At 43.7% G+C, this 25,856-nt stretch overlaps 1 protein-coding gene across 1 annotated transcript in view; it reads right to left on the reverse strand.

Annotated features, from left to right (window-relative positions):
* Window positions 1–9,248, reverse strand: part of TTC9 (tetratricopeptide repeat domain 9) — a 34,880-nt gene extending 25,632 nt beyond the window's left edge. The window contains exon 1 of the mRNA XM_082649602.1: window positions 8,729–9,248. Within this exon, the coding sequence (XP_082505728.1) occupies window positions 8,729–9,128 (400 nt within the window). The 5' untranslated portion in view covers window positions 9,129–9,248. The remainder of the gene's footprint in view (window positions 1–8,728) is intronic.
* Window positions 9,249–25,856: the final 16,608 nt, after the last annotated feature.

Consider the following 25,856-nt stretch of genomic DNA (forward strand, 5'->3'; position numbering starts at 1 on the left):
TCTTCATTGCTGTGTGCGGGCTTTCTCTAGTTGTGGTGAGGGGGGGCTACTCTTCGTTGCGGTGCGCGGGCTTCTCATTGCGGTGGCTTCTCTTATTGCAGAGCATGGGCTCTAGGCGCACAGGCTTCAGTAGTTGTGGCACGCAGGCTCAGTAGTTGTGGCACGCGGGCTCTAGAGCGCAGGGTCAGTAGTTGTGGCGCACGGGCTTAGCTGCTCTGCGGCATGTGGGATCTTCCCAGACCAGGGCTCGAACCCATGTCCCCTGCACTGGCAGGCGGATTCTTAACCACTGCGCCACCAGGGAAGCCTCAGTTCCCACTTTTTATTTCTATTCTTTTTTTTGTTCTCCTAAATATCCCTGCCCACTTAAAAGGATAATTTACACTTCTAATACTTTGTAGTTTATAAAGTACATTCATACGTTATCTTCTTGCTTTTCACCCTTATCTTGCGAGTCAGGCTGGCATGATTATACCCATTTAATATGTGAGGAAACTCAAGACCAGATTAAGTTCACATATGTAGCGAATGTGCCACCAGCTGTCACACGAGTCTCCCTTAGTTCCCGTCCCACTAGACACAGGGCCAACTGGTCTATTTACTGCTGGGTTTGGGGGAGGGGTTGTTTTTGTTTCTTGGGAGATGAGGTTTCGGCTCACAAAGTTAGAACTTATCAGCCAGTCATAAAAACACAAACTAAAAAATAAATACTACTTTACAGGATGTTAGGAGAGAAAATGTTCCATGCCACACAGAATAATACTGTGTCCAATCTCGTTTAGCACTTAAACCAGAACATATTTTTAAATGATGGTATCATCACTCTCATGACATTAAAACTGACCAGGTCTGGAGTAATGCATCTGCACAAGTCCAGATGTTATTTTTCTAATGGGTCACTTCCCGTCATTGTATCCACAAACTGGTTACTGAAAAGTAATGGCTGAAATGAATTCCTACTCTTACCACATCCACTTAAATTTCTCAAGACCTCTTAACTGGAATTCACACACTCTGGAGCAAAGGGGATAAAAACTAGGGGAGGTATGGGTGGGGCTTCTGTAAGCCTCCAGGCTCATTAGAAATTATGACTCATCAGATTCTCATTCCTCTCAGGTCACCTTCCTAGTGACACAGAGCCTGGTTACAGAGAGCAGGACAGTTTCCCCTTAACCACCCAGGATGGTCGTGGAATGGGAATCCTAATCACACAAGGCATAATCACGGTAAAAGGAATAACTTACAGAAGACAAGACTGGAGGATGGGCAAGCGAGTTGCCCTAAAACTGTCAAGGCTTTTCCTTGTTACAGTGATGAGATGTATTTTTTGTTGCTTCAAAAGATAGATAGAATATGGACGAATTGATAGAAATTTCAAGGAGGCAAATTTTAGTACCTAAGGAAGAAACTTCTAAAGATGGAGGTTGTGGGGTGAATGGTTAGGACTATAGGCTTTGGAATTACAGACCTGGCAGATGAGAAATCCCAGTTTGCCACATACTACTGTGTGACCATGGGCAAGGGACTTAACTGCTCCAGCTTGAGTTTTCTTTCTCACAAAGTTATACAGGTACATATGTAAGTTCATGAAAGGCAGTGACCTTGTTCTTTATGTTTACTCCTGTGTTCCCAGCCCTCAAGGCCCAGCGTCTAGCACCTATTAGTTGCTCAATGAATATTAATGAAATGATTGAATTTCTTGGATCCTTAATGAGACAGATGCTGGGATAAGCATTTTCACTCCTTTCAAACACATTTGTGGAACATCTACTGGCTGCCAGGAGCTGGGCTCCTCACGGTAGTCTTTACTACCATTATTGTTACTGCTATTATTATTATAGTTGTTGTTTTGTGGTGGTGGTTATTAAATAAGTCACTATAGGTAGTGGTGGGTATCCCTATTTTTGGAAATGCCTAAGCTCACGCTGATAACAAGGTGGTAATGTTGACAAGGAAATTCACACACCTCTGTAAGGTATGGAGTCATAACCAAATCTGAAATCGTAATTCTGGTTTTCCATAACTCTCGAGCTAGCTAGTTAGCACTTCCTTAGCACTTTTGTTCTTTTCCCACAGACACACTGTGGCAGGGAAACTTTGCTCCACAAGCTTCCTCTCTGTAAACCTGTCTGTAATTTCAGTGCTGTTTTAAACTCCTTTTGGCTGAAAGAGAAGAGAAGGTCCACTTGGATATATTTCAACCCAGGATTCTTTTAGTTCAAGTCAGCTCTCCTTGGCACTTACACATTCCCCTTCCTTTTTTTTTCTTTTTCTTTAATTGAAGTATAGTTGATTTACAAATGTTGTGTTAGTTTCAGGTGTATAACAAAGTGATTCAGTTTTATATAATATATATATATATTATATATAATCTCATACTTTTTCAGATTCTTTTCCCTTATAGGTTATTACAAAATATTGAGCATAGCTCCTACATCCTGCTTCTTTTTAAAAAATATTTGGGAACTGTTGGTTTTGAGTCCTACCAGACATGGCATCATTTCATTGCTGATATGAAAATGTGTGTGTATGTTTAAGAGGAAGATAATGAGCTTTACACTGCTTATGATCATTTCAAGGCCATATGAACGCCAAGACTAAACTCTTTTAACCTTCTGTCGTATTATCTTTGGCTTTTTTTTAAAGTTTGTTTTTGCTGCACCACGTGGCTTGCGGAATCTTAGTCCCCTGACCAGGGATCGAACCCAGGGCCCCGGCAGTGATAGCACCGAGCCCAGTCCTGGACTGCCAGGGAATTCCCCTATCGTTGGCAATTTTTTTTTTTTTTTTTTTTTTTTTTTTTTTTTTTTGCGGTACGCAGGCCTCTCACTGTTGCGGCCTCTTCTGTTGCGGAGCACAGGCTCCGGACGCGCAGCCTCAGCGGCCATGGCTCACGGGCCCAGCCGCTCCGCGGCATGTGGGATCTTCCCGGACCGGGGCATGAACTCGTGCCCCTTGCATCGGCAGGCAGACGCTCAACCACTGCGCCACCAGGGAAGCCCCTATCTTTGGCTTTTCAAATGTCTGGTACCACTGTCTGTGCTAGAGCTGTGCTTGCTGCTATGTAATTAGGAATGGACCACACTAATCGCATTGGTGATAATGGCAAACTCTGGTCCCAGCATGGACCTCTGATTTCCCAAAGCCAAATATCTGGGAATTAGGAAATTGCTGGTTGGCTGGTTGGTTGAAACATTTGGCTTTTATCCCAGCTCTTTGGAGGAGGCACAACCTGGTGAAGAAAGAGAAGAGCTGGCAGGAGAGGATGTCCCATCTGAAGGTCACTCCCAACCTGTGAAGCTCTGTGAAGCTTTGGGCTGCTCCACACCTTGGCCCTCCTGTCCATCCTGCAGCCAAGTCCCCTTGCCTTGGATGGGGCACTCCCATGCCTTTTGGCTGTAGGGACTCTTACTTCAAGATATCTTAGACAGTTTCTGGCTACGAGCCACCCAACTCATTACTTTTGCAGGTAAACTAAGGAACTTCAGAATCCACTTTAGAAACTCAGCCCAAAGTCCACGTTCAGAATTTTCTCTCCTTGAAAGCATTCTACAAGTTTCAATTCTCACATCCTTTCTTGGAAGATGATCTTTGAAGCCACATTTACAGGCTTAAGATTTATTGGCCAAGGGGCTGCCTGAGGAATAGCCTCAGGTTAACAATGGCTTGGCCAGTCAAACTCTCCCATCCAGATGGCAGTATCTTGACTGAGCAACTTAGCATGAAGCCCCTCTTCTTTCCCCTCCTTTGCCAGCTCTTATCCCAACAATTCATCTTCTGGCTACCAGGTTACTGCTTGTCTCTAGCTCTTGACCTCTTTTTTTTTTTTCTCACTGAGTTCTTGCATTTGTAATTTATCCATCTTCCTGCTTGGTTCTCTGGTTCCCACACCAATTTCTGTGGGGTACCTTTTGTCTTAGAATCTGCCTCAGGGTCTATATCTAATTCTGTCCACCTTAGATGTATACGCTCAGTCATCTTCTGGTGTCCCATTGCAGGGGCGGCTTTAAGGGTGCCATCACATAAGACCCATGCTCAGAAGGGCCTTGTATTTGGTTTAATGCTCTGCTGTTGACTTCTTGAAATTCTAATTATTTTACCTTTGAAACTGTGTTTTGGAAGTGAAGCCTGATTGGATAATGGAGCATGAAGTTGAGCAGAAGACAGAGGTACAACTATTCTTTGCAGGCCCATGTAGTATATAGCATTCACGATGCCCCATGAGCTCAGAATTCCAGTGGACCCACAATGCAGGGGAGTTCAGCAACAAACAAGAGGCTTAGGTCAATAACTAAGTAAGCACACACGCTGACAGCCGAAGAGGCCAGGCTTTCCATTCAACCCAGAAATTGCTTCAAATGCAGAAAGAGAGCAATGGTGTTCTAAGAAACAAAAATAACCTAAAACCCCATCACATCCTTTCTTGCTTAAGTGCCCTGTACTAGCCAACCACTTATGCTGAAAAGGATGACAGAGGAGGAAAGACTAGGGTAGGAGTATGGAATAGCTCCTTTTCCTTTCCTTATTCATCAGAAAGCCAAGACTGGTAGAAAGGGCACCTATAAAGTATGCATATAAAAAGTGAAATAAAAGAGTTGAGTTCATTTTGTCAGCATTTCCATGGTTTCAGTAAGAATAAACTACAGGGCTTCCCTGGTGGCGCAGTGGCTGAGAGTCTGCCTGCCGATGCAGGCGACGCGGGTTCGTGCCCCGGTCCGGGAAGATCCCACATGCCGCGGAGCAGCTGGGCCCATGAGCCATGGCCGCTGAGCCTGCGCGTCCGGAGCCTGTGCTCCACAACACAAGAGGCCACAACAGTGAGGGGCCCGCGTACCACAAAAAAAAAAAAAAAAAAAGAATAAACTACATATGCATGTACAAGCTACGAAACGTGAATTGTGTAACTGACATGATTTCATATACCAGTTAAGCATTTTTATATTTCCACTTAAAACTGGCATTGCACACTATAAAGATGAATAGTAAATTCACGCCAATAATTTAAAATTGTAATTTTCTTGAAATGACATTAAATAGCAGATAAAAACACCATTCCAGTCGAGAGAGAAACCATGAAAGAAAGGGGAAAAACTTTATCTTTTAAAACTTTTAATGACAACTTTTTCCTGCTTTTTTGAACAAGGAGCCCCACATTTTCATTTTGCACTGGGCCTCACAAATTATGTAGCTGGCCCGGTCCCATGGCTTCAAAACACGTCCACAAGCACTGATAAAGCTGGCTCCCATCCAGGCCTTTTTCTTGCGTGACTTCTTTAGGCCTTGTCACTCCCCTGTCCTGGGACTTTCAGTTGGCATCAATGGATATTATCTGCCCCTCTGGTAAAAAACAAAACAAAACAAAAAAAAACCCCGCCCAAACATAGCTCTAAATGGATGAGAAAATGGAGGTAAAATGATGTGGTAGGGACTAATACAAAGTCACGAGGTATGCCAGGAATAGGGACATAAGCTGACTCTCGTCTAGCCTTCAGATCCAATGCCATGGCCTGTCAGCACCCATCTCCACTGTGGGCATTTGAGTCCTGAACATCATTTGAAAATACCAACAGAGTCATGCATTGCAACATTTTGATCAAACCCAGCTGGGGCCACTACAGCCCCACAGGAACAGCTGTAAAGCAAAAGGTTCTGTCCTTCAAGAGGTTTTGCACAGAACATTCCAAGGCCCCAGGGGAGTCCTCTGTCTTGCTCAAGGTCAGTGGGAGTTGATCGACAGGCCAGTACATGCTTCTTTTGCAGCCTTGCTAAGAATCACATGTCTACATCTTCCCAGGCAGAATATCTTTTCTAATCATTGTATCAAAGTCATTAGAAATTCTGAAGGAAGAAGATGCTTCTCATTTCCTGCCTTGAATTTCTTAGAGAATAAGACATGCAAAATCAAATCTGGGGGTCTTGCACCCCTGGCCAGATCCCTACTAATCAGAAGGAACTCCGAGGCAGAACAGACCACAGCCACAGGCACTTTGCACGTTGCCTGCACACCCTTCAAGTGGTCACCTCAAGTCATCCAAATGGATTTTTAGGTTAACATCTCTTAACAGATTCTAACCGCCCCCTTGCTGTTCTCTTGGAGTCTTCCATTAAGAGTGCAAGGGTCCACTGAACCTAGGTTTCCTCCCGAAGCCTCATAATAGTCTTTTGTTAGGTGCTGAGATGCCCTTAGCAACACAGCCTAATCCTCCAGGTGTTTCTGGGCTAGTTCATGTTGCTTCTAAACCCCAAACCTCTCCCTCTATGCACAGCTGTGTGGAAGGACAGGTCCTTGAGAGAACCAACATCTTCAGACTGCTCTCTTCTGAAGCCCACTGGGTTGCTCAGCCAGCACTGCAGCCCTAGTGGAAGGGCCAGTTGCCTTTTTGCTGGAACAAACTTGCAGTTGCTGTCTCCTCCCTTTAATCAGGCACGGGGGTGGGGTGGGGGGGGTAGGTTATCTTATGGGCCACGCTGCACTGTTCTGGTTCTAACAGCAATAACAGCGATCATCTTTCTTTCTCTTTCCATCAAATGCTCATTGTAAACACACATTTACAAATTTTGGGTTGCCATTTAAAATAATCTTCACAAAAATATTTTAGTGAAACGTAAAAATGCTCTGACACAATGATGGCAAGTGGGAATAAAAACAGGATACGGGAGGTCCTTAGCTTTGTAAATAGTTTATGTTTAGGTATAGAAAAAAATACAGAAGGAAATATATCACAATGGATTTCTTTAGGTTGGTGGGATTAAAGGTAATTTTGTATTTTCTAAACGAAAATACATTTTATAGGTAAGCATTACTTTTGTAATCCACAAGTTATTAATATTAATAAGTGGTGAGCACCGGAGAAGGCAGCAGAGGGGGAAATCTGCCATTGCTACTTTCCATTCTCTCGCCACTAAAGTTTTCCAAAGTGTGTGGAGGGGTGGGTATGGAAGTGGAGGAACCGTCCAGATCTTAGCCCTGCCCTGAGTGGGCTGGCCTGACCAAGGACACAGCTTAGGTTTCACCTTGGAAATGTAACCAATTCTGGGGTAGAAAGTAGGCAGTGCTAGCCATCGGCAGGCAGCCAAAGCATGGGGTGAGGGGCAACTCTAGAATGCCCATGGAAAACACTGAATATAAGACTCGATTACCACTCTGAAATCACTGCATTAGTGATCCAGAGTGCCCCCTCCTTCCCCCATGGCCACTCTGCCCTTTATATTCATCAGGCAGTAATGAATATGCCAGAGACTTACGGGAAATAAAGGGAGTCATGGTGTACCTTGCGATGGATTGAAATAGTCCATCTATGCTGTATTCCTACTACTTTATCTGCTGCCGTTATTACTAGTACTGCTATCAGCACCACCATTTCCACAATTGCTACTACTACTATTATCATTAATCCTTTAAGTTTGTAAACTACTTAACAATCTACAAAGTGCCTGGGCTTTGCCTGACTAGAGATGACACTGGACGTGGCGTTATGGGAAGGCAGAGGTAGGCTGGCGCCAGAGATCTCAAAGGGAACTGAGCTGACTGGCACTTAGGAACAGAGCAGAATTGTCCATACATTTGTTTTCATCCCCAGCTGTCTGGGCCCCAGACAAATCCACCGTCCCCAACCACACCCATTCTCCCAACTTGACTCTGCTACAACTGTCCAGAGCTAGTTTAGGCAACTTCAAGGATTAAGGATTAGGAGCGATGGCCTTTATCTGGCCAGAGGAGCTGCATCATGCCCAGATCCCACCAAATGGGGTGGGAGAAGAGGAGAGAGAGTGTTTTTCAAATATAAGGCCATTGCCTCTGCCAACATCTTCCACTTTCTCACATGAAGCCCCTGGAGTGACCCCGACTCCTCCGGTTTTAGAGACTTTAAAATTTTCTGTGCCAAAGTTAATTTTTAAAACGCCCGACTTTGACCTTAACCCCCAAAGTGTACTCGGGAATGTATACCTCACCTTCTTATCCCAATAAAAGGGCTCCGTTTTCCTCAAGCCTAGCAGCTAGCTGGTGTGAGAACCAGCGCTACACGGAGTGAGGCAGGGAGAAGAGCTAGAATGCAGCACAGCTCAAGCCCAACCTTGGACTAGCTTTCCGTTGAGATCGCTCTCTTCACCTGGCAACCCGGGCCCCAGCAGAGCTCAGAGAGAAGAAAGTGCATTTTGGAATCCATTTTGCTTGAGATGCTGAAGGCATCGTAGCAAACTGCCCTTTGCTACTGGGGCCAAAGAAACTTGGGGAAGGACTTGACCCAGAGGGATGCGGTCAGCTGCGGGGAAGGTGAGGGCGAGCTCTGGTGCTAACGATCCCTGAGGCAAGCAGCCACTGGGCATGCCGTGGGTGCGGGTGGCCCACCCTGGGTGCTGCTGCCCGCATTTGGACCCAGGGCCACTGGCGAGCAGTAGTAGCAGTAGCAGTCGCCGCCAGGCCGGCTGGGTCCCCATCTCTCTGTCCAGTTATTTATAGGCGAGATTTACGAGGATGCGGGGGAGGAATGCGAGATGACAACGAGTTTTGGAAGGTATAATCCTAAAAGTCACACTTTTCCCAAAGCGCCCCCCTTTCAGGTTCTCCTTCCCAGAGCGGCACGGTCCCAGCGGGGGCGTGTGCGTCGCGGCGCGCCGCGGCGGTCGGCTGTGACCCGGAGGCCCGGGGCTGGGGAATGGGGACCGGCGCCTGGCGGGAGATCGGGAGGGCAGGGAGAGGAGGGGTCGGGGGCGCGGCGCGGCTCACCTGCCAGGCTGTTGTAGCAGTCGATCTCGATGGCTTCCACCGTCTTGCTCTGCTCCTCCGAGAGGCTCCCGGGGTTGGGGGCCCCGGCCGGGGAGGCCGCGCGCGAGTCCCGCTCCCGTTCCCCGGAGGCCGGCAGCAGCCCCTTCAGCTCCAGCAACGCCCTGTGGTATTTGCCGATGGCTTCGCGGAATTTCTTATCCTTGTAGCACTGCGCCCCTTGGCTCTTGAACTCGTGCGCTCGCCGGATGAACTCGGCTGGCTCCGCAGCCGCGCCACCCTGGCCCCGCGCCGGGGTCCCTCCGCCGCCGCCCGGGACGCACAGTGGCGGCTGCGGCCGTTGAGCCTCGCCGGCTGCCGGCGGGCTCGGGTTCCCCTTGGCCGCCGAGCCCTTCCTCTCCATTCGGCCGCCACCCGGCGCCCAGCGCGCGCCGCGATCCGCCCGCCGCCGCCGCCGCCGCCGCCGCCGCGCCCTCCCGGGTTTAAAAGCGCCGGGCGCCTGCCCCACGCCTGGCAAGCTTGGCCGCGGCCGTGACACCCCGCGGCGGTCTGTCGTCCCGCACTCCCATTCTCCTCGCCAGCTGCGGGAGGCTGCTCTCTCCTCCTCCTCCTCGGATTGCCTTCCCCTCCTTCCCTCCTCCCTCCCTCCCTCCCTCCCCTCCTCCCGCGCCGCCCGCCCTCCTCCTCCCTCTCCTCCCCTCCCTCAACCTGCGGGCGGTGGCGACCTGGCCCTCGCGCGCTCCGGGGCTAGCGGTGAGGGGGACCGAGGGCCTGCTGGGGTTGGCGGTGATTGTCGCTGACCCGGAAGAAGCTTGGCTCGCCTGAAGGAGGGGAGGATTAATGACAAAGACTGGCCCTTTCTTTCCCATTCAATCCAGCCCTCGGAGACGCGCCTAGTCTGAAAGAGGCACACGGGGGAGGGGGTCTGTGTGTGTGTGTGTGTGCGCGCGCGCGCGTGTTCTTTGCAGTGAGGCGTTAATATTTTTAAGGTGGCAGGGCCTCTTTTTTTTGTGGATGCAGGTTGTCGCTGAGGTGTGTCTCCGTGTGTGGCTGCCCAGACGCCCAGAACACAGTGGGCACTTCAGCGTGTAGGGCGCTGGATTCCAGGAGCCGCCGTGTGTCGAAGCCTGGGTGTGCAGGCAGTTGTGCAGAATGAATCAGACATCAGAGATGGAAAACACCTGTTACTGTCGGTCATCAAGGCTGGGCGTGCTTTCGAATTTCCATTTACAGGACAGTTCTGCCCTGCTTCGGGAGGTTCCATCCCTTCGTTCATTCATTCTTTCAGTCTGCCCTGAGCGGCGGCTGTCTACTGGGGATTTGCTGAGGTCAGGGGGCAGACAAAGATAGTCAAGGAAGGGATGCCCTGCTCACCATTAACTAACTCCCAGTCTACTGGGGGAGATACACCACCCACCGGCAGAGTCACTCTGCCAGGCAGAGATTGGTAAGTGTCATCAGGGGGGAACAGAAAGTCCCGTGGAGCCCCAAGGAAGGGAAGCTTTGTGCCGGAAATGGCCTTCGAAGGCCTTGACAGATGGGTAAGATCTGGGCATGAGGAGATAGAAGGAAATGACATCTCAACCAGAGTGAGGAAACAGCAGAGGGCATGATGTTCGGAATCTTGAGTGTGTTTAGGGCATTAGTGGTGTGAATTTTATGGCCTAAACAAAAGTAACTGGAAATGATCGGGTTAGATTATGGAGGCATTTGGATGAAGCGTTTGCATTTGATTTTGTAAACAGTGGAGAAGGCTGGCCTGTTTTTTAGTGCTCCCCCCTCCTTTATGATGCTGAGAAAAAAGTATATGTATATATAGTCTACAGCAGTGGTTTTTGAAGCATGGTTTCCAGACCTGCAGCATCAGGATCACCTGCAAAACAGAAATGCAGTTTCTAGGGTCCCACTCCAGACCTACTAAAATCAGAAACTCTAGGCATGGGATCTACCCACCCCCACTTGGTTCAGATGCACACTCACGTTTGAGGACCCCTGCTCCAAAACCTTGCTACTCAAAGTGGAGACCTTGGGCCTGTAGCACCAGCATCGCCCCGGGAACCTGTTAAAGGTGGAGAATCTGCAAAATCCCAGACCTACTGACCCAGAATCTGCATTTTAACAAGATTACCAGGTGATTCATATGCCTGTGAAGAGTGTGAAAAACACTGCTCTGGAAGATTTGCAAAGTACAGAAACGTATAAAGAAACCCCCAACCCTACACCGTCACCCAGATATATTCTTTGTTAATATTTTGATGTAATTCCTACTGGTTGTTTTCTATACATCTGTATCTGTACAAAGTGCTCTTTTAATGAACATGAGTGGTATGGGACGATATATACAGTTTCCTGCTCTTTTTACTTTACATTAAATGTGATTAAATAGTCTTTTAAAGCCTTATTTTTAATGACTTCATAATATTCCCTTTGTGTCTACAGCATAGCGTACTTAATCATTTTTCTGTGGTCAGATTGATTCCAATTGTTTGGTATTACAAAAAACACTGAGATAATACAAATAATAGATACCACTTATATCATAACAATCCAGTGAAATAGGTGCTATTATTATCCCTATTTTGGACACCAGGTCACAGAGACTTGCCCAAGGTCACACTGCTAATAAGAAGTAGAGCTGAGATTTAAATCCAGGCAATCTGGTCTCAGTATCTATGCTCTTAACTAACTATATTTATACTTAAATTTTTGTCCTAATTTGTTTTTCCTTGCAAGAAATTATGCTAATGTCTAAAAATGTCTTGGAACATACTTTCAATCTGCTTTTTAGAAAGGTTGTATTAACTTGACCTCCCACCAGCAACGTACTAGTTTCCCAACATCCTTGCCACCATGGAGGATTAAATTTTTAAAAATATTTTCTAATTTGATAAATAAGAACTGTGTATCGAACAAACTGGGATATCTCTAATTTCAAGGGTGAACACTTTTCACAGGTGTACTTACCATTTGTATGGTACTGAGGGTTTTTATTTGGACACAGCCTTAATGTACTAAATTGTACCTTATATGTTACAGCACCTTACTTTTCTAAGTGCTTGAACATCTTTATTCTCATCTAATCCTCCTCATAGCCCCAGAGAAGGAAAATGTTTTTTTTTTTAACATCTTTATTGGAGTATAATTGCTTTACAATGGTGTGTTAGTTTCTGCTGTATAACATGGTGAATCAGCTATACATATACATATATCCCCATATCTCCTCCCTCTTGCGTCTCCCTCCCACCCTCCTTATCCCACCCCTCTAGGTAGACACAAAGCACCGAGCTGATCTTCCTGTGCCATGCGGCTGCTTCCCACTAGCTATCTATTCTAAATTTGGTAGTGTATATATGTCCATGCCACTCTCTCACTTCATCCCAGCTTACCCTGCCCCCTCCCCATGTCCTCAAGTCCATTCTCTATGTCTGCATCTTTATTCCTGTCCTGCCCCTAGGTTCTTCAGAACTGGAAAATGATTTTCTACTCACGCAGTGAGTTTAGAGTAGTTTCTGATCAGTGAGAGATCATACTAGTTCAGTGGTTAAGAGGCTTTGGACTTAGACAGGTGTGGGTTGGAATTCTAACTTTGCTGCTTCCTGAGCAAGTTATTCAACTTCTGACAACTTCAAATTTCCTCACTCATTAAACGGGGTTACTACTCACTTCATAGAGTTGTTGTGAAGTACATTGTAAGTGCTCAACACATTATGACTTTAATTATGACTCATGAAATCTTATCGTTATTGGATTACATAATAATGTTACGGCAGACTCAGTCCATATTTGCCAACCCCTGGCCCTTTTCACTTTAGGGTATTGTGTCAGGTAGAGCAAAGAGAAGAAACTGGGAGTTGGATGCTCTGAATTTTTATTGTTACCTTCCTACTTAGGTAGGAAGAGCCACTGAAAGCAAATATCAGATGAACATCCAGGCCTGGGATTTGGCTACGGTCAGAGATAAGATGTGAATTGGGTCGTGATGGTCACAGTATTTAAATGTGAGAAGTACTGATGTGCCCAATTGCTTTTTGTTTTCCTTCTGTGTCCTGGCTTAATGGTACAGTGTCTCATTCTTCAATGTTGGGTTTGAGGACAGAGCTGCAAAAGACACGTAACACACGTGGTACTATCCTGTGTAGGAAACAGAGCTCAACATAAGAGCTTCAGACTAGCTTGGATGAAGGAGAGCATGAGTGAGGAAGGGAGGGAATATTATGGGCGGGGGGGATGGTGTGAGAGGAAACTGACTATGCCCATCTGTCCCACACTGCAGAGCCGTGTGTGTATGTCTAGAACAGTTTTGTTTGCTTGTTTCTAGTATGCTTCTGTCTCTGTCTAAGCCACTCATTGGTAAGTGTGTGCTGGTTTCTCAGAAATGGCCTCCTCCCTTCAAATGGAATTAATTAGGTGCCAAAGGGAATTTCTCAAACCTCTTTTCATTAACTATTGACTATATGCAGAGCACTATTTCAGCGAGTGAAGATCCAAACGACAGACAATTTGGGCATGGATTTAGGATTCACAAACTCAGTGCTTCTCAAACTTTAACATGCATGTGACTCCACAGGAGATCTTATTAAAAAGCAATTCCCTGGGCTTCCCTGGTGGTGCAGTGGTTAAGAGTCCGCCTGCCGATGCAGGGGACACGGGTTCGTGCCCCAGTCCGGGAAGATCCCACATGCCGCGGAGCGGCTGGGCCCGTGAGCCATGGCCGCTGAGCCTGCGCGTCCGGAGCCTGTGCTCCGCAACGGGAGAGGCCACAACAGTGAGAGGCCCGCGTACCTCAAAAAAAAAAAAAAAAAAAAAAGCAATTCCCTGATTCTACTAATTTAAGGTGGGGCCCAAGAATGTGTGTTTTTAACAAACTACCAGTAGATGATGATACTGCTGGTCCATGGCCCACATTTTGGGGAGAAAGTATTTAAAGGAAAGGAACATTCCATCTCTTCCCTTCTCTCCTGGTCTTTGCTTTCTCCCAGAGAAGACTTGTTCATTAGATTGGGCAGATTCCAGGAAATTAATTGGTCCACATTTCACAAGGGCAGGGTTCTGAACCTCCATGCAGTTTCCTCTTCTATTTCGTGCAGCAGGAATAGGTAAGCTGAGCTAGAGCCTCCTCTTGGGATCTCGCCATCTTGTTTTCTCTTCCTCAAATGCATAGACAACCATACTTTTTATTGCTTCTCTTTCTGGCCCAGTATGGCAGGACAGAGGGTGAGATTTTGATGTGTAATGGGGAGGGAAGCATTCATGTAGGCCTTTACTATTGGCCTTTACTTTTTCTCCAATCTTGTTTTTACAGGAGAACCCTGCACTAAGAAATTGGGCACCTATTCAGGTGGAAATAAAGTAATATTTTGACTTCTCATCTATAGATGGTTCTTGAATGTATTGCTTGCTCATGAACCTCACAAGGGAGAACAATGGTTGAGCCATAGTAGGTTTCTACTACACGGTTGGTTTCATTGATTCTTTGGCCCAATGTCATCAAAACCTCTTCCTTCATTCCTAACAGGCAAGCACGGGGCATAGGCCAATGAGTCCTATGCATGATCGATCATACCACTAATGGTAATAGCTCATTGCCGCTGAGATACGTTGCAGGATTTCTTAGAGATGTATGTGGACTATTTTGATGGGAAGAATTTGGTGTGGTACACAGCAGAAGGCACAGCGCTCCTGCTGGCTTTACGGGCCTCAGGCTCTGTATGTGCCCTTGGTCCTGACCTTGTTTCTGTTTCTTTGCGTCTCTGCCTTTCTCACTGCCTACAGGTCTTAGAAGACTGAAGCCTCCCTTTCTTTCCAAACTCTCTCCGGAGCTTTCTTACCTCCTAAACAGATGGCATGTGCTGCTTTTTTCTCTTCCTTCAGCTCAGTTTCTTAAGCATATGTGAAAGACATATATTTGAATCTCTTTTATACTAATCTAAGCTGTTCAGCGTTTGGTCACATGCCAACAAAACCAATGCTATTTTCGGGATGTTTTTCTAATGACACTCAATTTCACAATTTACCTGAGAAAATTACAGCATTTCCATCACCAGTTTTTAATCCATATTCAACCTTCAAAAATCCCTCTATGGACAAGTGGGAGATTTTTAACTATCTCATCCCCAGATGTAACATTAACCATATGAGGCTAATGTGAGTTTCATATTTTCATACCCCCACCCCCACCCCAACAAGAAATTTCTCTATCATTCCAGAACCTGGTTCAGTCTGGTCTTATTTAGAAAAATAAACCCTCTCTCTCTATCCTTACACTCTCCTGCTACTCAGTCCATTCTGCACCCCCCAGTCTTCCCATCCCCAATATCAGTTGTAGCCCTCCATGGGGGCTATGATGTCAGTTATTGGATCTGCTACCCTGTCTTCCTTAAGGGATTCTTCCTTCCCCTATTCCATGTGGTCCTGGTAGAGCTGTCAATCATGGTGTCTATATTATGATTCATTTTTTATTGTTTTATTTTTTATTATTTTTGGCTGCATTGGGTCTTCGTTGCTGTGCGCGGGCTTTCTCTAGGTGCGGTGAGCAGGGGCTACTTTTCATTGTGGTGTGCAGGCTTCTCATTGCAGTGGCTTCTCTTGTTGCAGAGTACGGGCTCTAGGTGCGTGGGCTTCAGTAGTTGCAGCACACAGGCTCAGTAGTTGTGGCACACGGGTCCTAGAGTGAGCGAGCTTCAGTAGTTGCGGTGTGTGGGCTCAGTAGTGGCAGCACACGGGCTCTAGGGTGTGGACTTCAGTAGTGTGGCACACAGGCTCAGTAGTTCTGGCGCATGGGTTTAGTTGCTCCACGGCATGTGGGATCTTCCCAGACCAGAGATCGAACCTATGTCACCTGCATTGGCAAGTGGATTCTCAACCACTGCACCACCAGGGAAGTCTAGATATTATGATTTATAATAAGAAATATATAATTAATCTTCATCTCTGTTTCTGGCACAGAGCTCCTAAAACCCTTGGAATTTCCTGAATAATGAGAGCAACGAAGGTGTCTTTTCTTTACGCTGATGAGATGATTTTGGAGCTCACCTAAGGCTGGAGGCTGGTTGCTAGTGGAGTCAACCATGTGATTAGAGGACTGGAATTTTCAGTCCTTGGACATCCAACTTCTGGGGAAAGGGGGAGGAGTTGCAGCTGGAGTCCTATCACCAATGATCAATTATTTAATCAATCATGCCTATGTAATGAGGCCTCCATAAGAAAACCAAAAGGACACAATTCAGAGAGCTTTCAGGTTGCTGAACACATGGAGATTTGGGGAGAACGGGATGCCTGGAGAGAGCATGGAAGCTCCGTGCCACTTCCCACATATCCTGCCCTATGCATCTCTACTATTTGGATGTTCCTGAGTTGTATCCTTTTAAGGATACAACTCGGTAATCTACAAGTCGGTAATCTAGTAATCTAGTGAGTAAATGGATTTCCTGAGTTCTGTGAGCCTCTCTAGCACATTTATCAAACATGAGGGGCGGGGTGGGGGGGAATCATGGAAACCTCTGATTTACAGCTTGTTGGTCAGAAGTACAGGTAACAACCTGGACTTGCGACTGGCATCTGAAGTAGGAGCGGGGGTGGCAGTCTTGTAGGACCTGTGGAGTCTGATGCTATCTTTGGGTAGACAGTGTCAGAATTGAGGTTAATTGTAGGACACGCAGCTGGTGTCTGAAGTATTGCTTGTTGGTGTCGGGTGGAACTTCCCCTCCCCTACGCTGGAATTGGGTGCTCAGAACACCAAAAAGAGTGTCTGAGCCTCCATCTTCTTCTGCTAGTGCCTATTCTAGGCTTGGCCAATCATTCCGTACCATCTCTCTACCCTGTAGTGTTTGGTCAGGGAGGAGCACGTGACCCAAGTAGAGAATCAGAATTTTCCCTGAGAGATATATACGGACACTGGGAGAGAGTGGTTTTTTAAGTTGGGAGGATTTGAGGTGGGGGCTATCGATGGCCATCTTGCTTACCACCTAGGGAAGGCCTATCTGAAAACCAAAGTTGAACAGAGATAAAAAGGATATGAGGGAGAGACAAAGCTCTAGTGATATCCATTAAGTTCTTAGATCCTGCAGTTTTTAATGCCCAGATACTTCCTTGGACTTCCTAGCATGTGAACCAATCATGATTCCCCTTTACACTTGAGCTTGTTTGAGTTGTCATTTACAACTGAAAAACTATGGACTTTTATGTTCCTTCTCTGGTATTTACCCTTTTCACCTACTACCTACTGCCACCCTAGTTTGGCTGCTGTTATTTGTGGCTGGTAACCACAGCCATGTCCCCCTGCCTAGAAAACATTTTTTAAAGTTCTTTTACACTCTTCAGAAGTGGTTTACTTATTCATTTATTCTTTTTTTTATACAAAGGTTTATTCTTTTAAAACTTTATTTATTTATTTTAGCCGCAACCTGCGGCATGCGGGATCTTTGAGGGCTCTTAGTTCCCCGACCAGGGATTGAACCCGTTCCTCCTCCAGTGGGAGAGCGGAGTCTTTACCACTGGACCACCAGGGAAGCCCCTTATTCATTTATTCTTTTTTTTTTTTTTTGCGGTACGCGGGCCTCTCACTGTCGTGGTCTCTCTCGTTGCGGAGCACAGGCTCCGGACGTGCAGGCTCAGCGGCCATGGCTCACGGGCCCAACCACTCCGCAGCATGTGGGATCCTTCCGGACCGGGACGTGAACCCATGTCCCCTGCATCGGCAGGTGGACTCTCAACCACTGCGCCACCAGGGAAGCCCCCATTTATTCTTAACTTTGTGTTATGGAAAAAATTTGAACATACATAGAAGAAATAACAATGTAAAAAATCTTCAAGAACCCATCATCCCACCATCATAAACAATTAACAGCAACCCATACTTGTTGCCATATGTTCAGTTTCTCATACATGTCATTCTCTCATATCTTTATACCTTTGGACTTCCAGTTCCCTGTGTGTTTCATCTTTCTGTATTTCTCATTTACTTGCTCTTAGAGCATTAGGCCTTTCAGGCAAAGTCACTCAGATTTGCTTCAAGACAGCACAAATGTCACTTCTACTGTGAAGCCTTACTGACCTCCATGTACATATTTTGTGTTCCTTCTGCTGTGTTCTGATAGCTCCTTTTTCATAATTTTATATTATATAACATTTATTCATTCAGCATTAGTTCAACAAACACCCATTGAAAAAATTTACCATTTCAGGCACTGGAGATCTATCAATGAACAAAACAGGCAAAAATGTTCACATTCATAGAATGGAGGGAGACTGACAATAAATATCATAAATAAATAAATTATATAAGATGTTAGAATGTGATGATTACAATGAAAAAAAGGGAGTTTAAGGGGCAATTGGTGTGTGTGTGTGTGTGTGTGTGTGTGTGTGTCTTCAAGTTTTAAATAAGGAAAATCAGATAGGCCACACTTATTACACTGCATAATGGTTATCTACTTGCTTTTTTGTCAACTAGACTGGAGCTACTGGAAAGTAGGGATAGTGTCTTATTTTTTTTTTTTGTAGTTTTGTAATGGTTGTGGAAAAAATGGAATAAACAGAAGAATATAACTCAAAAAACTTTAGGTATCAAGATTATATAATAAAAATCAAAATGTCCTTCTACCGCTGGGCTCAGTCTTCCCAAATCCTTCCTAATGGAACCACTGTTCCTTGTTTCTTGTGAATCGCTCCAGAGGTTACCTATCCATCTATCTACCTACCTATCTATCTATCTATCTCCATAACTATCTTAAATTATAAGTATTATCTTGAAAGCCATTGTACTTCAGTATATAGAGAACTACCACATTTTAAAATATACCTATACAGTATTTGTTTATATGGATGTATCAGAATGCTTTTACCAGGCATCAGCTGATGGGTGTTTAAGTAGAAATGAAGATGGTTTGATGAACCACTCAACTAGTTTGGAAGTCGGGTAGCACTGTGAATCTGGTAATCAAATTTTTCACGCTTAACTAGGTCAACAGCTCCCTGTCAGGGAAGAGTCCAGTCTCCTCACCTTTGTGTTTATTATTTAATTTCACCACAACCCAGTGAGGTTGTTATTAGGATGCTTGCATTACAAAGAAGAAACCTGAGTTTTCAGAGGTTAGGTCATTTGCCCAAGGTCACACAACTTGGCAGTGGGGAGCAGGCCTGCCTGACTCCAGAGGCCATGCTTTTTGCTACCATTGGAAGTTTTGGTACATCTGCTGGAGGTGAAGTAAATAGGATTTACACAGACTGCCTGGTGGACTGTCTTAGATGACCTTAAAATTCTTTAAGAATCTAGAAATTCTCTAATACTGTGCCATGCCTCACCATCCATTCTCTGTCCTTTTCTGTCTGGCTTTGCCCTGGGAGACTGACCCCTGCACCAGCTGGGCTCCTTTGCCCTCTTGCTGCTGGTCAGCTTTGCCCAAAGGAAAGCCCCAACATGAGACTGGAGGATGGGGGAAGACAGAGATGAATAAATTTCTTTCCCACTTTCTCTCTCCCTGGGGAACCATGGTTTTGGGGGTGACCATGTCCTGACATTGTGGTAGTTATGATGGAGTGCCCCCTCCTCCTTGGGTCCACCTGTCAGTGGACTCTGATAACACAATTCGTACCTTTTGCCCAAATATCTTGCCTCTCCTATGGTCTCTGGATGCTTCAACATTCTTTCTTGGTGCCAGTAACCGTGCCCACACTTTTGTAAGTAATCTCAGTATTAAAAGTCTTTTCAGATGAACCATTATTAGAGTTAGATTTTGTTTTCTGTCATGACCCTATTATAAATATTGTTTTAAGATGTTATGCCTTTCAGGAGACCCTTAAAGACCTGATGCCGTCTTTAAGGGTCCCAGACTTGTAGTCCTGATACTATAAGACCCAACGAGGGCTTCCCTGGTGGCGCAGCGGTTAAGAATCTGCATGCAGCAATGAAGACCCAACACAGCAAAAATAAATAAATAAATAAAATAAAGAAAGAAATAGAAAAAAACTGTTTTTAAAAAGACCCAACGAAATTTGTCTTTACTGGTAAAATTTCACATTAATAGGGCAAGCTATTTGGAGCTAATCACAACCTTTTTACTCTCAAATTCTATCTGCTTGGCAGCAGCCTATTAAGCCAAACGCTGAGACCTGCTCTGCTGTTGGTATGTGAGGTTGTGCGTATATGGATTTTTTCTCTTTGTTCTGTGCCTCATAATTTTATGTGTGCATCGGGAGTCATTTAACATTTTAACAGCCTTTTCTGAAACACACACCCATAACTTTTTCCCCCTACAGGATTGCTGGAGAGATGTATCAGTTATCCAAAGCTGAGTAACAAATTATCTCAAAATTTAGCAGCTTAAAATATAATTTACTGTTCTTAAACAGTCCCACAATTTCTGTGGGAGCATCTTAGTTAGGTGATTCTGGCTCAAGGTCTCTCAGAAAGTTCCAGTCAAGCTGATGGCCAGCACTGAAGTTATCTGAAGGCTCTACGGGAGGAGATTCCAGTCCCGAACTCACTCACATCAATGCTGGGAGGTGCACGTCCATTGCTACCCTTTGGTTGGACATCTTAGTTCTTCTCTAGGTAGGTTTCTTCATAGGCTTCTTGAATGTCCTCATGACATGCTACCTGGCTTCTGCCTAGGCGAGAGTTGTAAGAGATCCATAGTCTTTTAAAACCTAATCTCAGAAGTGACTTATCATACTTTCTGCCATAGTCTATTGGTCACACAGACTAATCCGGGTACAAAGTGGTAGGGGACTACACAGGTTGTAAATACTAGGGGGTAGGGAATATTGGGAGAACGTCTTTGGAGCCTGGCTACGTCAAGAGAGAAATAGGTATTTGTTTTTTTATTGTACCTATCTATTTGCTAGCGCTAAAGGGGAATTTGTGTACTATCAAAAGAAAAATAAAATGAGATAAGCTGACCATTGCTCATAATATGTATAAAAGCATGCATTTTTTCCCATGTCAGCACCATTATGTTTGTTTGTTTATTTATTTATTATACAGGAGGTTCTTATTAGTTATCCATTTTATACATATTACTGTATATATGTCAATCCCAATCTCCCAATTCATCACACCACCACCACCCCCTCCCGCACACCGGCCGCTTTCACCCACTTGGTGTCCATACGTTTGTTCTCTACATCTGTGTCTCAATTTCTGCCCTGCAAACCGGTTCATCTGTACCATTTTTCTAGGTTCCACATATAGGCATTAATATACGATATTTGTTTTTCTCTTTCTGACTTACTTCACTCTGTATCACAGTCTCTACATTCATCCACGTCTCTACAAATGACGCAATTTCATTCCTTTCTTATAGCTGAGTAATATTCCATTGTATATATGTACCACATCTTCTTTATCCATTCATCTGTCAATGGGCATTTAGGTTGCTTCCATGACCTGGCTATTGTAAATAGTGCTGCAAGGAACATTGGGGTGCATGTGTCTTTTTGAATTATGGTTTTCTCTGGGTATATGCCCAGTAGTGGGATTGCTGGATCATATGGTAATTCTATTTTCAGATTTTGAAGGAACCTCCATACTGTTCTCCATAGTGGCTGTATCAATTTACATTCCCACCAACAGTGCAAGAGGGTCGGCTTTTCTCCACACCCTCTCCAGCATTTGTTGTTTGTAGATTTTCTGATGATGCCCATTCTAACTGGTATGAGGTGATACCTCAGTGTAGTTTAGATTTACCTTTCTCTAATAGTTAGTGATGTTGAGCAGCTTTCCATGTGCTCCTTGGCCATCTGTATGTCTTCTTGGGAGAAATGTCTATTTAGGTCTTCTGCCCATTTTTGGATTGGGTTGTATTGAGCTGTATGAGCTGTTTTTATATTTTGGAAATTAATCCTTTGTCTGTTGATTGGTTTGCAAATGTTTTTTCCCATTCTGAGGGTTGTCTTTTCATCTTGTTTGTAGTTTCCTTTGCTTTGCAAAAGCTTTTAAGTTTCATTAGGTCCCATTTGCTTATTTTTGTTTTTATTTCCATTACTCTAGAAGGTGGATCAAAAAAGATCTTGCTGTGATTTATGTCAAAGAGTGTTCTTCCTATGTTTTCCTCTAAGAGTTTTATAGTGTCCAGCCTTACATTTAGGTCTCGAATCCATTTTGAGTTTATTTTTGTGTATAGTGTTAGGGAGTGTTCTAAGTTCATTCTTTTACATGTAGCTGTCCAGTTTTCCCAGCATCACTTGTTGAAGAGACTGTCTTTTCTCCATTGTATATCCTTGCCTCCTTTGTCATAGATTAGTTGACCATAGGTGCGTGGGTTTATCTCTGGACTTTCTACCTTGTTCCACTGATCTATATTTCTGTTTTTGTGCCAGTACCATATTGTTTTGATTACTGTAGCTTTGTAGTATAGTCTGAAGTCAGGGAGTCTGATTCCTCCAGCTCCATTTTTTTCCCTCAAGACTGCTTTGGCTATTCGGGGTTTTTTTTGTCTCCATACAAATTTTAAGATTATTTGTTCTAGTTCTGTAAAAAATGCCATTGGTAATTTGATAGGGATTGCACTGAACCTGTAGATTGCTTTGGGTAGTATAGTCATTTTCACAATATTGATTCTTCCAATCCAAGAACATGGTATATCTCTCCATCTGTTGGTATCATCTTTAATTTCTTTCATCAGTGTCTTACAGTTTTCTGCATACAGGTCTTTTGTCTCCCTAGGTAGGTTTATTCCTAGGTATTTTATTCTTTTTGTTGCAATGGTAAATGGGAGTGTTTCCTTAATTTCTCTTTCAGATTCTTCATCATTAGTGTATAGGAATGCAAGAGATTTCTGTGCATTAATTTTGTATCTTGCAACTTTACCAAATTCATTGATTAGCTCTAGTAGTTTTCTGGTGGCTTCTTTAGGATTTTCTATGTATAGTATCATGTCATCTGCAAACAGTGACAGTTTTACTTCTTCTTTTCCAGTTTGTATTCCTTTTATTTCTTTTTCTTCTCTGATTGCCATGGCTAGGACTTCCAAAACTATGTTGAATAATAGTGGTGAGAGTGGACATCCTTGTCTTGTTCCTGATTTTAGAGGAAATGCTTTCAGTTTTTCACTGCTGAGAATGATGTTTGCTGTGGGTTTGTCGTATATGACCTTTATTATGTTGAGGTAGGTTCCTTCTATGCCCACTTTCTGGAGAGTTTTTATCATGAATGGGTGTTGAATTTTGTCAAAAGCTTTTTCTGCATCTATTGAGATGATCATATGGTTTTTATTCTTCAATTTGATAATATGGTGTATCACATTGATTGATTTGCATATATTGAAGAAACCTTGCATCCCCGGGATAAATCTCACTTGATGATGTTGTACGATTGGATGTGTTGTTGGATTCTGATTGCTAGTAGTTTGTTGAGGATTTTTGCGTCTATATTCATCAGTGATATTGGTCTGTAATTTTCTTTTTTGTAGTATTTTTATCTGGTTTTGGTATCAGGGTGATGGTGGCCTCATAGAATGAGTTTGGGAGTGTTCCTTCCTCTGCAATGTTTTGGAAGAGTTTGAGAAGGATGAGTGTTAGCTCTTCTCTAAATGTTTCATAGAATTCACTGTGAAGCCATCTGGTCCTGGACTTCTGTTTGTTGGAAGAATTTTAATCACAGTTAATTTCATTACTTGTGATTTGTCTGTTCATATTTTCTATTTCTTCCTGGTTCAGTCTTGGAAGTTTATACCTTTCTAAGAATTTGTCCATTTCCTCCAGGTTGTCCATTTTATTGGCATAGAGTCGTTTGTAGTAGTCTCTTAGGATGCTTTGTATTTGTACAGTGTCTGTTGTAACTTCTCCTTTTTCATTTCTAATTTTATTGATTTGAGTCCTCTCCCTCTTTTTCTTGATGAGTCTGGCTAATGGCTTATCAATTTTGTTTATCTTCTCAAAGAACCAGCTTTTAGTTTTAGTGATCTTTGCCATTGTTTTCTTTGTTTCTATTTCATTTATTTCTGTTCTGATCTTTATGATTTCTTTCCTTCTGCTAACTTTGGGTTTTGTTTGTTCTTCTTTCTCTAGTTCTTTTAGGTGTAAGGTTAGATTGTTTATTTGAGATTTTTCTTGTTTCTTGAGGTAGGCTTGTATTACTCTAAACTTCCCTCTTAGAACTGCTTTTGCTGCATCCATAGGTTTTGGATCATCGTGTTTTATTTGTCATTTGTCTCTAGGTATTTTTTGATTTCCTCTTTGATTTCTTCAGTGATCTCTTGTTTATTTAGTAACATATTTTTTAACCTCCATGTGTTTTGTGCATTTTACGTTTTTTCCCCGTAATTCATTTCTAATCTCATAGTGTTGTGGTCAGAAAAGATGCTTGATATGATTTCAATTTTCTTAAATTTACTGAGGCTTGGTTTGTGACCCAAGATGTGATCTATCCTGGAGAAAGTTCTGTGCGCACTTGAGAAGCAAGTGTAATCTGCTGTTTTTGGATGGAATGTCCTATAAATATCAATTAAATCTCTCCGGTCTATCGTGTCATTGAAAGCTTCTGTTTCCTTATTAATTTTCTGTTTGAATGATCTGTCCATTCGTGTAAGTGATGTGTTAAAGTCCCCCACTATTATTGTGTTCCTGTCGATTTCCTCTTTTATAGCTGTTAGCAGTCGCCTTATGTATTGAAGTGCTCGTATGTTGGGTGCATATATATTTATAATTGTTATATCTTCTTCTTGGATTGATCCCTTGATCATTATGTAGTGTCCTTCCTTGTCTCTTGTCACATTCTTTATTTTAAAGTCTATTTTATCTGATATGAGTATTGCTACTCCAGCTTTCTTTTGATTTCCATTTGCATGGAATATCTTTTTCCATCCCCTCACTTTCAGTCTGTATGTGTCCCTAAGGTTGAAGTGGGTCTCTTGTAGACAGCATATATATGGGTCTTGTTTTTGTATCCATTCAGCGAGCCTGTGTCTTTTGGTTGGAGCATTTAATCCATTCATGTTTAAGTTATTATCGATATGTATGTTCCTCTGATCATTTTCTTAATTGTTTTGGGTTTGTTTTTGTAGGTTTTTTTCTTCTCTTATGTTTCCCACTTAGAGAAGTTTGTTTAGCGTTTGTTGTAGAGCTGATTTGGTGGTGCTGAATCCTCTTAGCTTTTGCCTGTCTGTAAAGCTTTTGATTTCTCCACCGAATCTGAATGAGATCCTTACTGGTTAGAGTAATCTTGGTTGTAGGTTCTTCCCTTTCATCACTTTAAATATGTCATGCCACTCCCTTCTGGTTTGTAGAATTTCTGCTGAGAAAACAACTGTTAACCTTATGGGAGTTCCCTTGGGTGTTATTTGTCATTTTTCCCTTGCTGCTTTCAATAATTTTTCTTTGTCTTTATAATTTTTTCCAATTTGATTTCTATGTTTCTCAGTGTGTTTCTCCTTGGGTTTATCCTTTATGTGACTCTCTGTGCTTCCTGCACTTGGGTGACTATTTCCATTTCCATGTTAGGGAAGTTTTCCACTATAATCTCTTCAAATATTTTCTCGGGTCCTTTCTCTCTCTCTTCTCCTTCTGGGACCCCTATAATGCAAATGTTGTTGCAATTAATGTTGCCCCAGAGGTCTCTTATGTTCTCTTCATTTCTTTTCATTCTTTTTTCTTTATTCTGTTCCGCCACAGTGAATTCCACCATTCTTTCTTCCAGGTCACTTATCCGGTCTTCTCCCTCAGTTATTCTGCTATTGATTCCTTCTAGTGTAGTTTTCATTTCAGTTATTGTATTGTTCATCTCTGTTTGTTTGTTCTTTAATTCTTCTAGGTCTTTGTTAAACATTTCTTGCATCTTCTCGATCTTTGCCTTCATTCTTTTTCCGAGGTCCTGGATCATCTTCACTATCATTATTCTGAATTCTTCCTCTGGAAGTTTGCCTACCTCCACTTCATTTAGTTGTTTTTCTGGGATGTTTTCTTGTTCCTTCAACTGGTACATAGCCCTCTGCCTTTTCATCTTGTCTATCGTTCTGTGAATGTGGTTTTTGTTCCACAGGCTGCAGGATTGTAGTTCTTCTTGCTTCTGCTGTCTGCCCTCTGGTGGATGAGGCTATCTAAGAGGCTTGTGCAAGTTTCCTGATGGGAGGGACTGGTGGTGGGTAGAGCTGGCTGTTGCTCTGGTGGGCCGAGCTCAGTAAAACTTTAATCCGCT

The sequence above is a fragment of the Grampus griseus genome (genome assembly GCF_964374135.1).
Source record: "Grampus griseus genome assembly, chromosome: 2".
Lineage (NCBI taxonomy): Eukaryota > Metazoa > Chordata > Mammalia > Artiodactyla > Delphinidae > Grampus > Grampus griseus.